General features: G+C 37.6%; 1 protein-coding gene across 15 annotated transcripts in view; it reads left to right on the top strand.

Annotated features, from left to right (window-relative positions):
- NFX1 (nuclear transcription factor, X-box binding 1) overlaps positions 1–12,297 on the top strand; it is a 118,268-nt gene that overhangs the window by 83,293 nt on the left and 22,678 nt on the right. For 12 of the 15 annotated variants that reach the window (XR_012041076.1, XR_012041077.1, XR_012041078.1 and 9 more), the window contains 7 exons: positions 82–201; positions 883–962; positions 1,295–1,525; positions 1,795–1,868; positions 4,565–4,666; positions 7,645–7,686; positions 8,056–8,154. Coding sequence is in view for 9 of the 15 variants with exons in the window: in XM_072853438.1 (XP_072709539.1) it covers positions 82–201; positions 883–962; positions 1,295–1,525; positions 1,795–1,868; positions 4,565–4,666; positions 7,645–7,686; positions 8,056–8,154 (748 nt within the window). In the remaining 6 variants the exon portion in view is untranslated. Of the gene's footprint in view, positions 1–81; positions 202–882; positions 963–1,294; positions 1,526–1,794; positions 1,869–4,564; positions 4,667–7,644; positions 7,687–8,055; positions 8,155–8,683; positions 8,763–10,111; positions 10,297–12,297 lie in introns of those variants that run through there. The other 3 variants (XR_012041079.1, XM_072853443.1, XM_072853444.1) reach the window with 2 other exon arrangements.

The raw sequence follows: 12,297 nt of genomic DNA, 5'->3' as shown, positions 1-12,297 counted from the left end.
GCATGTTATTTAAAGATTTCTCATAGTGGAGAAGTACAAATACCTATAAACCATTGGGATATATTTAACTTGTTTTTTCAGGTTTTGATGAGTTAACTTGTTATTGTGGTGAATCCGTGATTTACCCCCCTGTTCCCTGTGGCACTCAGCCACCAGAGTGTAAAAAAACATGCACCAGGCCACATGACTGTGATCATCCAGGTAAGTCAGGCCATTCAGTTTTGTTTGGGGTTTTTTGTTTTGGTTTTTGGTTTTTTTTAATCAAAATGTAGAAAAGTGTTACATAGGTCTGTTCGAAAACATATATTTGCTTTTATATTAGATGCTTTTCCAGTAGTTGTATTTCCAAAAGTCTACACTTAAAAGCCAGCCAACTAAAAACTTGCCCTGAATACTAGTAGTGGTACTTCTGTCTGGTAAAAGCATTAGATTTTTTTTTCTGATCATTATTAATAGTCGCAACGCATTAAATGCTATGTTCCAAATATTAAGTACTCTATTTAAACAGTAGGATAATCTAGTGAACAGTTTGTTTCTACGTTCCTTGGAATTACATTGGGTGATTGCAAAAAATGTAGCACAGGTCAAAGAGATACGCTTTCTGACAAATTCTGCCTGATAGTATAACCCTGCTCAGATGTTACAAAATTCTCTGTAATTTAATTTACAAAATGTGGAAGAATATTCACCTAAAAACCTGCCATCATAATTTTTGAAGAGTACTTTAAAGATCAGGTTCCTTGCATGAACCATCGTACTTCCCATAAATTGTGTAGTTTGGAAATGCAAACTTATATTTAATAGTTGTACTGTCTCCTTTAATGCATTTGACTGAAGTATGCTAATAAAACTGTGCTGGCTTTTATATTTCTGTGACTGCAGTGTACCATTCATGTCATAGTGAAGAGAAGTGTCCACCCTGTACGTATCTCACTCAGAAATGGTGCATGGGCAAGCATGAAGTAAGTCTGGACACTTAATGTTTCTGAATAAGAAATAATGTTCTCAGACTGTAGGCTTAGATTTTTGTGGCCTCTTTGGAATGGAATATGTTACTGGAGTTTGAGTTTAATGTGATTTAAATTAGAAAATTGTATCTTTTATGCCATACATTCAGACCAACTGCTATATTGGACTATGATATAAAGAAAAACTCAGTCTGTGTTGTAAGATATTTTAGTATTGCAATTCTTGCGTGGAAAGTGACAAATGAAGATGTGAGCAGTAAAAGTACTTTGAGATTTGCATTTATAACTTCATTTTTAGTTGTTGTCTTTTTCTTACCCTCTTGCAGCTGCGAAGTAATATTCCTTGTCATCTCACTGACATTTCCTGCGGACTTCGCTGCAATCAAATGTTAAAATGTGGAATGCACAAATGTAAAAGAATCTGTCATAAAGGAGAATGTCTTATAGATGAAGAGTGTAAACAGCCATGTACTATTCCAAGGCTATACTGTAATCACCCCTGTATGGCTCCATGTCATCCTTCTTCACCCTGCCCGACGACATCCTGCTGTGCAAAGGTTAGATACACAAAGGAAATTCACTGTAAATTCACAGGTGAATTGTATGGTTTAATTATCAGCCAATAACAGTTGTGACAAAAAAATGATTTTTTTTTCTGTCAACTTATAATATTGATTTTTAAAAAAAAAACTATTCATCACTTTAATTATCCATTATTCCACTAAAATGGGACTTTTTAAACGAATAAATTTATCTCCCTCACACCCCTCCATGGCCATAGAAGGACAAAAGGTTAAAAAACCTGCTTTCTTGTGTGATACAACAGGTTGATCTTCAATGTGAATGTGGAAGAAGAAAGGAGAGTATGATTTGCTCGGAAGCATCTAATACGTATCAAAGGTTTGTACTGTAATAATCCTTTTAATTCGTTACGGGACTTACTTCTTTGCAGTTTGATTAAATTTCAGGCTTGACTAAATATATTTAATTCACAAGCTTTTGCACACTTGTTTTGTACTTTCATGTACGGTTTCTTTTTTTGTATTGCCCTGAGCTTTCATACCAGCTATGCTGTACAAGAACACATTCCTCTTTTCAGTATTGTTAGTCTAACTGTGGTGGTGTGTCAAAAGCTGAATCTCCTATCTGTGGAACTCTGCTCTGCCCACATAGAGCAGACTAATTGGGCAGGTCCAGATTCAGGCCCCTGAGTGTAGGCGATTACATATAGCAGTCCATGGGTGAGTTGCTGTCTAAGTTTCCCTTAATGTGTGATGGAACTAGTTAATACAGATGATGGATGCTAAACAGTGATTTAAAGTCATTCTGAAATAGCTAAATTTAGGCAGGAGAGCTTTGGCATCTGAATCTTGGTTGTTAATATGCAAACTGAGTCCTACCCAATCCATTTATTGCAATAGATTTGTCTCCAGACCCTATTTCTAAACTTATTTCTCTTTCTCTCTTACGAGAGAGGGCAAGGAAGGGACAAGGAAAAGATGAAAAGTATGGCTTTGGAATTTTTGAAATGAAAATAGCAAATCAGTAATAATTAAAAAAAAAAAATCTTACTCTGAGGCTGTGATTGAGAGGGAGTCAAAAAATTAATCTAGAGAGTTGATACGCAACCAGAGTTCTGCTCTGCATCCCAGTTGATAGGAGAGCAGAGTCACAGATTCTTCCTGTCTTTCAAAGAAAGCTTCCTAATAATTTTATTTGGAACTGCTATTTGGGGGCCCAGTACTAGTCCAGCTTAGGATATGCTGCTTTGTTCCTACTGCACACTGCCCAGATTAAAATTCTGACAGAAGGTGGCTTAGCATCTACGTAATACATGCTTAATACTGCCTAATGAAAATGAGGAGAAAAATGTGCTAATCAGAAACAGTTAATAACAGTTGTAGTCAATACTAAGTTGAATGCAAGATAGACTTACAGGAATGGGGATTATTTTTTCTTTTTTTGAAAAAAAGGGTTGGTGGTGTTTGGTTTTTTTTGTTAAGCTCTATCTCACTGTGAATACAAATCAGACGAGTGGCTCAACTTTGAAATACCAGTTTAAATTGACACATGCTTGTCATTAATGATAAGCTGGGAAGGTAACATAATTACAAGTCCAAATTTTTGAAGGCTGCTATTTCTCCACTGTTTCTATAGCTCAGGCACTGCAAAAGTATTCATACAAGGAAAATGGTTCTTTGAAGTCAGTGAGAGTCCTTGCATGCATAAGCTGAACACATATGTATTTATTTATCTAATCAGAGCCCAAGTCAAGCAGAAAGGAAAGAAACAATCAGTTTAAAGAAAGTATTTGTATCTGTTCATTCAAATGTGTTCATATATGTTTACAAATTACTCTTGGCCCATGTGATATTAACAAAAGCAGCATTTAATGCCAGCTAAGTTTGTATGATAACTCCAACTGTTGATGTTGCTGACAGATTAAAATATTCTGATTTTGTGGGAGTTAGGGTTGGCTTTTTTCCCACCATCTACACACTTGGAGAGAAAACAAAAAACCAAAACAGCAACAAAAACCAAACACAACAAAGTAACTCTTGGAGCACTACTGTGGAGAGGTCAGCAAGTTAATGGGGTATCCAAGTTTTCTCAAAAACGTTTACAGGAGTGATGAAACAGCTTTGAACTTTGTCAGTGAATGTCAGTGAAAGAATGCCCAAGGGAGCAGGAAAGGGAGTGTGCTGCTATATCTGTACACATGATACAAATGATGATGTCATATCATCTAATGGCCCATTACCTAGACTTTGTCACTACCTCATAAATATGAAGCTGATGGTGCCTCTCAGTGCTTTTTTTAATGTAGTATGATTATCCTCCTTCCTGATAGGTGATTAGTTCTCTGAATGTGATGCAAAACATATAGAGACAAACATAGCCTTTTATCTGAATTTAACAGAAAAGGTGGTTCAGAGGATAGAATGTTCCATTTCCATGCTTGAGAATGGTGTGGGATATTTCACTAAAACCTTGCTGTATATCTTAGTTATAGAAGGTTTAGCAAGAAAATCAGACTGGGAAGGCTTCATTGAAGGGAATGATGAAGAATCTTTATAAAGAAAATTGTAACAGTCTCAGTAGGCATTTTGCTCTTTCCTTATGGCTTGTATCATCCATATTTTCTAAGCAAATTTCTAAGTATTTTATAAATTCACTTTACAGGTTTTAGTTGCAGACAGTTAAGGAAGAATCACATAGTTAAAAAGGCAGTTAAAGCTATACGGTCAGCTGTAGTTTGAATATTAAGCAGGTGAGAAGAAAGAGTATTTGCATTGCCTAGTTTAGACATGCTTAGAATTGATGCTCTGAAAAATTCCCTGAAAAAGCATGTCCATTTGTTAGTCTTGCTCCTAGTTGCTTGGTGGAGATGAGAGAGAGTAACCTCTTAATTTACATAGCTAGATTAGACTCCTAAAACTAGGTAATGTGGAACTAGAGTCCCATTCTGTAATCTGATGAGGAAATGGTCAGTCTGTCTGTCTTCTTCCACCTGGAGGTTTAAATCTGCAGCTTTATACACCTTTTCAAAGGTTTATGTGTTGCCTCAAATGAAATCTAACACTCATCTTTTTCAGAATCGCTGCTATATCTATAGCCACTAAGTTAACAGATCTACAGCTTGGTGATTCAGTGGAAATCAGTAGGCTTATTACGAAAAAAGAAATGAAGCAGGCCAGGTAAGGAGATACCTGTAGAAATGTATTTGAAACGCTTGTGTACCTGAAATATAGGTGATGTGGAAAATACATAATATTGTGAGCAAAATCCCAGCTAAAATAGGAAGACCTAAAATAGCCTGACTCTACTGCAACAATAGTGCTAAAAGAGTATTTTGCAATTCCTTAGAGGTTCATGGTTTTGCTTTCACGTAGAATGAGTTCTCTATCATTGGCTGGTTTGTTGTTACAATTATGGATGAAACAATATAATTGTGGTTTCAGAGTTTCTTTCTACCCAGCAAACTCCTTAGAGTTCCTCTGGATTTTTTTCAGATTTCTAGACAGTATAACTTCTTGATATTGTCTTCTGTTTCAGCATCCAGCATTCCTTCCTGGATAATTAATAGGGTATATTTTCCCCTAGTCATCATTTTACTATTTATAATATTTTTCTATTACCCTTTTTAGATTTCTTAAATTTGTATCTCAATTTGATTGGCACTTCTGTGTTCTCATACTGGCTGGGACTGCAAATCTTCCTTTAAGTCACAAAAACACTTATGGCTTAAGTTTGGTGATTTTCTGTTCCTCCTGGTGTTCCTCAGGATTGGAATAGCTTGTCTTTTTACTTATAGTGTAATTTCTTTAAGGACTTGTCAAGTTTCTCCAACGTCCTTCTGTCAGAAACTTGACTTCCTGAAGTCTTTGCCCTTGAAGTCCCTAAATTCTTTTTTTAGTTTATTTACTGTTACCATCTCTCCTCTCTTAATTGTGAACTTGATTATTTCAGAGTCAATCTGTTATGTGTGTTAAAATCTAATACTTCTTTATGTTGTGTATAGTCAAAAGAGTGAAATTTCCCATACATTTGCTTCATGACTTTCTGTATCAAAAGTTAATACCAGCATACTTCAAGAACTCTTGCTACTGTTCTGTTTATTTGTTTAATGTCTGTGAAATTGGAGCACATTATTACCAAGTTCTTTTGTATAATTTTCTACACTGAAATAGTTTTAACTCTGAATGTATGGGCAAGATGAACTAACACCAGAAATGACGCATGGGAGCACATTCATCATGACGCATGGGAGCACACCTATTCATCCCAGTCTCCAGCTTTGTTCTAGTTGGGCCAGTGTCATACCTCAGAAGAAAGTGGGGGGGGAAAAAACAAGGAGAAAGAGGGAGAGGCGTACTGATTCCTGCATGCAACTTTAAAGAGCATGGTATTAGTACTGTATAAGCATGGTACAAGAAAAGACACAAATAGGAAACAGTAATTGAGTCTTTTTTTAGCCTACCCTTTTTGTTTCAATTAATTGAATACTCAAAAATGTACAATATAAGCATTAATTTTTGTCTCTAGAATTACTGTAGAATAATCTCTGCTATACCAAGATTGAGCCTCAACTACTTTGTTCCTATTTGTATCACAATGCCCACCAGATACAAATATACTGAACAATATGAAGCCAACTTAGCTTCTTCAAAAGAAAAGAGTCACTGTTTAAAGAAAGCAACCATTTGGCAGTGCTAGAACTCATGGGGAAGATGGGGGTGTGGGGTGGTAGAGGAAGGGAGGGGTGACTTTTTCAGCTACTGAAGCTGCAAGTCTGTCTTAACAGCTGTATACTTGCCAGGAAAGCAGATAAGACACCAGTGTCTCTGTTGGTGTCTCAGCCTTTGCAATGTGTAATATGAATTAGGTTGTAGTCACTGCTGCACAGTGGGCTTCAGTGACTGGGCTTCTGTGTGGGCAGACTTATACTGCCCTTTCCTTGAATAGTTGAAATGGCCAGAGATTACTTTTCTTTGTGCAAATCTTTCCTAATATGATATCTGAACTGTGGCAGGTAGCCTTTATTCAAGGACAGTCAGAGGAAGTATTCTCCCTTCCCCACTCTTTTCATCTACCAAATACCAAGGCGGGGGGGAAAGAGATGGTGGCACATAAAATATTTATTCTTAAATTTCTAGTTTATTGTCAAACTCCAGTATTTTCAAAGTATTTTACTAATCTGCTTTATTAATTTACAATAGCAGAATATTTTATGCAAACTGTGCAGAGATTTCCTGTCTTCGTTCCTCTCTGTCCTGTCTGTAGACATTTTATACTTTAGTTTGGTTTCCTTATTAGGGTCTGGGTTTTTTGTGACAAATTTGGTCAGTCCTAGAGTAGCTTCTCTAAATTGGCTACATTCCTCTGTTAGAGGAGGAGAAAATGATTCTTCAAGCAAATGACTTTAAACAGTACCAGGTTGATCTTAAGAGTGCAAGTATGTTAGCTTTCTTCTGCCTCCTTCAAGAAAACCACCAGCAGTTCTGGATCCTATAGCTGTGCGTCTCCAAACATAATACATATCACTGAACGAACCAGTTTCCCCTGTAGAAATTATTTGTTTGACATCAAGGAACTATTATCAACAGAATCAATTCACTTACACAGTCTAAGGGGCAGAAGTTTGTAACTGCCACTGTGAAATTCTGGAGAACTCTTGATCCTTCTCTGATATTTTAATCCCTTAAAATAAAATTATAAAATACCTTTCAAAGATGAGACAGAAAACTGAAATTTGTAACTCTATTGACACTAGAAGTTATGGGCTCAGTTGAAATACTGCTTTTTATGGTGCACCATAATCCTTAATCCCCTTAATGCTTCCTAGCATCCCCTAAATGCTTATCAACTGCATTTTTTTTCTCAGATGATCTAATTTACCAATATAATAAAATCTAATTCAGAAGCTGTTTTTCTCAGCTTCTATGTGGCTTTGGTAATTGCTGCTTCTGTTCAAGACCTGGAGAAGGGCTTGTGTGCTCAAAGATCGTTGGTTGGTTGGTTTTAGCTGTATTATCTGATCTAATGAAGTAAACTATTTTCACACACTCTTCTTGCTTCTTTAGGCTGTGATAATTATATGACACCAACAAAGCTACAGTTTGAAAAGTATGAGTAGCAGCAGTGATTCTAATTGTATTTTTCTTTCATAATTCAGGTTGCAATGTGATGAAGAATGCTTAGCTCTTCAGAGGAACAGGTGGGCAATGAACTTGCTTGCTTTTTTTTTCAGAAGTAGTCCAGGTTCAGAAAGTTAATGCTATGTGGAAAAAAATCCTTTCCTGCATGACCTAGAGAACCAATCAAATGTCGAGATGATTCCTGTGTTACAGGGATCTATATGGAGTGATCTGAGATCTTACTAGAATATTCTAGTGAGAACTCCTAAATGAGTAGTTTCAAATGTACAGACTGTATCTTTTGTGAGCTGTTCATCTGTATTAGTAACCCATATGTTTAGTCTTCAATGACAAGATGTTTGGGGAGGCTGTGGGGATTTGTGTATTTATTTTTCTTTGGTTGTGTTTTTGTTATGTTTTGTTTTTTCCCCTCTTACCCTCACATTTAGGCGTCTTGCTGAGGCTCTTGAAATAGATGATAATTCTGATCCGTTTAACATCCGTTCTTCTGGACCAAAGTACAGTGACCTTTTAAAAGAAGATGCAAGGTATGTGTTCTAATGATGACAGTTGTCATAACTAAACAGTGTTAAGACCAAGATGGGAAATGCAGAATAGTTCTGTTTACTCTTGTAAAAATGCCCATGTTTACCCTTCTCTCCAGCCTTGGCATTACATGATAATTGAGGCAAAGGAGTTGATTTGCACTTCTCAAGACCTCCAAAATGAGAACCTGAAAAGCAAGAAGTGCCTGCTGGGTTGCTTGTTCTGTAACAGGACCAGATTTAGAATGGGAACATCATTTTCCACCATTCTTACTACGAATCAGTACCTGTACTTTCCACATCTCCACTGCTTTCACACACCCATTATACACCCATCATACACGAACCAACCCCCATCTCGGTGCTCCTTGTAAACTTTTCAAGACAAAGACGAAAGTGATAGCTAAGTAATGAAGTATGCTCTCATAGTCTGACATTATTTCCCTCCACCAGTCTCATTTATTCTTTTTCCTTTACTGCCTTTATTTTAAAAATAAAGAAATTGAATTAATAAAACACTTGATTCGTGCAGAGCTCAGCCTATGCCAGTGCTGACTGCAAAGAGGGCTGCTAGACTGAAACATCTGAAAATGAGGCAATAGAAAGTCAAGGTAATATCAAAAGCATCACACTAATAAATACTATGCAATCTGGAATGACAGGGAGGGATCAGACACGGTTTTAAAAAGATGCTTAAATGACAAATGTTATCTAAGCAGTTTTTACTCTTGTGTGTGCGTGTTTGTAGGCATGACATTAGTTTTTACCAGCTCTAAGTTTTTGGAACAGCTGAACCTTTTGCTCTTGCTTCACTATCCTAATCATGCATAAATTTCATGGTTTTGTGAGGATCTTTTCTACTTGAAAATCCTTTATTTAATTTGCTGATTTGTTGAGACAAGTGAAAATTTTACATAAATAGCCACAGAATTTAAGAATAAATCACCTCTTGCTTTCCTTCCAACTGATTAGCCTACTGCAAGATAAGAGCTGAATGTTTTCATCGTGTAGTACTGTTTTATTAGTATTTGCACTTCAAAGTGGTATTTTATAAGGACTATTCTCTTAAGTGTATATAGAATATGTTTTGCTTTATCTCTTTCAGGAAACAAAGCACACGTTTTCACTTTCTTACTGTGCTGAATATCCTGTGTCGTGTGTGTAGTCCCCTCTCTTTTTTTGGAGTACAATCCAATCTCACCTTCCTGTCAGCCATTCTCTACCCATAGTACAGTGTTCATCTTTCATGAACAGAACTGACCAGAATCATGCACTGTATTCCAGATGGTCTAATAGATCCCTTGAAAAGTAACCTTAACGCTTCCACACCTCTCTATGAAAATATCTCTTCTCAGTCATGCTGCAATTTTACTTGCATTTCCTTTGTAGCCACTTTATATTGGTAACTCATGATAAACTAATACACCCAGGCTATTCTTACTGATTCACAGCTTAAAGCACAAATTTTTTAGTCCTCAAGTCAATGACTTTGCACATTGAATTACCGGATATCATTTTACTAGTCTTCAAGATAAATTGAGTTTCTCCCTGTATTAACATACCTCTCTTTACATGAGCAGCAATCTGCAATTTGTAAAGCTATGGCTTTATGAACCTGACTGCTCTTGACGATCTTTTATCTCAGCAGTCTTGCAAGAGATCTAGGTTTCCCTCATAATGACAGAATCTACAAAGTGTATCTGTTACAGGGGTTTTTTTGGGTAGCTCAGCATTCTGTATAAGCTTTGACAGATGTATTCTTGCTTGAGCAGGTCAGTCCAGTAATGCAAGAGTTCAGGGCTTGTGGTTTTCTGCAGAGTGTAAGTTACACATCTATGTATGGGATCTCAGAATGATGAGAAATATGAAAGTTGCTTTCCTGTGCATTCAGGGTCACTGCCTCAAGAAGGCGGCAGCTGACAAAACCATGAGTAGAATGCTGTGATTTTATCTTGTTTAGGCAATTCATTGATCTGTGAAGCTGATACCTTGTCAAGGGCTGAAAAAAATGCACATCTACAACTGAGAAAACTTGAGAAAGCTGTGAGAGAACTCCTGATTTTGAGCTGTAATCTTTAGTTACAGAACCCTAAAGCTCCAAGATGCAATACAACTCCAGGTAACAGGAAGAAGATGAGTAAGTGGAAGCGTGCCAAGATAATATGTCTCCTTTGTAGGAGAGTGACAGGAGAAGGGAGTACCAGGAATAGCATGGTAATGCTGCTGCATGCTGATCTTGCTGATGTGTTTGTCAGAATCTGACAAGGAGTCAGAAGAAAAGTCTCTACACCATACAGCTTTACATGAGGAGATATCCTGCTGCCAAGGGGAATCCATCTTCTAGCATGGAGATGACTGTACCAGCACAACTGAGTGCAGATCAGCGGGTAGAGATCCACTGGGTGGACACTTCAGCACTGACCTCTCTAAGAGGCTCCAGAAATAGCTACAGAGAGCAAGCAAATGCTCAAGTTGGCCCATTGACATGAAGTTGGAGGGTAGACTGGCACAAGTATCAATGCCCAGTTTGATGAGGATGGTGCTAAGGCTTCTACTTAATGCATTAAGACTACTGAAGGAGAGGAGGACATCTGGAATATCTGGCCACATGGAGCTACACAGAAGAGAATTTTCTTATTTGTCACTGGCTGTGCAAGACCCTACAGCAGGTGTATGGACCAGGGAAATCTCGGATCACATGGTTAAGTCTAGAGAGACACAGAGGGAGGTGGGTCCTTCGTAGGAGTTGTCTTAGCCAGTCTTCCCAAGAGTTAACCCTCCACATGCTTTTGTAGACAATGAAGGCAGAGCCAAGCACTCCTGTGTGAGATCTGGCAAGAGGAGCAATGTACAGCTTTAGTGGTAGGAGACCTTTGTAGCTTTCTTAAACAAGGACTGAAGCCTGAAGGAAGGGGCAGTGAGGGCAGCTTCTCAAGCACATAACTGGCAAACTGCAAGCCTGGAATGTCAGTCACTTAGAGGCAAAATCTTGCTCTAGCAAGTGTTGCAAGAATAAGGAAGTTTTTGGCAAAGGCAGCAAGATCTGGGGAAAGCAAAAAACATACAGCAAGAACTACAGTGAAATACCAAGCAATGAGAAACATTCTTATTAACTAGCGTGGTTGAGAGGAACTGAAATGGCAGTAGGCCTGCTTCTGCTTACATGCAATGCAAGGAGGTGAGGAGAAGCCTAATGTACACCATTTATAGACACGGCACAGAAAAAGACTTTGAGTCCCACATTGCAGAATTTCAGTATACCAACTGTCAGATCAGATGTGTTTATTCTAAGAACCACTTCACTTCCTTACTGTACATTATTTTTCATTAAGTGTCTATTGCAGGTTAGAACATAGGAGTTCACAGTGAGCAGTTATCTGGTTGGCCATAACCAGTCATAAATAGCTTAATTGAGAGAGTCCTGTGCAAATCATGATTTCTGTGCTAGAAAGCAATGACAATATTCCTTCTAAAATAAAACAAAATAACACACTTGGCAAAACTTGGAAAACTTACTGTAAAAGCTCAGATGAGTAACCCAAAAGAATTAAAGATACTTGAGAAAAAAAATACTTCAGTCAGGTAATAGATACTCATCAGTATCCTGGGAAATGGAGACACTCCATTTGGTTTTGATAGGGCAGTATGAATTGTACATTGGTTAATTTGTAAATATACAAGCAAATTCCAGCTCAGGATGACCACAAATTAAATTCCCCAAACAGGATATGAGCAAGTTGATGAGACACCAAAACAAGCAGCCTAAAACTGCAAGACCAGAACCAGAGACAAGTACAGGTGAGAAATAAGCAGTACCCAGTTCTTACTGTCCCTACTCACCCATGTATCTGATCCGGATCATACAGAGAAGACTACTGAACCTGCAGGACTTTTTTTTTCCATCTTATTTTGAAATTATTTATAACAGGCTTAATTTTCTTCCTCATCCTAATGGATACTTTCTGTTACCCTTGGCCTTTCAAGACCTTTGCTAACAGTCGAGCTTGCCAGTGTTTCTTGGCAACTGCAGGCTTCTTTTTGCCCTTCAGTGAGGTGTGGGTTCATACTTCTGTATAGCTAGGAATAAAGAGTATACTTCCTTGCATGTTAACCTGACACTCCCCTCCTCTTATGTCATGGCACTCT

This window comes from Ciconia boyciana, chromosome 2, assembly GCF_034638445.1.
Source record: "Ciconia boyciana chromosome 2, ASM3463844v1, whole genome shotgun sequence".
Classification (NCBI taxonomy): domain Eukaryota; kingdom Metazoa; phylum Chordata; class Aves; order Ciconiiformes; family Ciconiidae; genus Ciconia; species Ciconia boyciana.
This window is presented reverse-complemented; position numbering and strand designations above follow the sequence as displayed.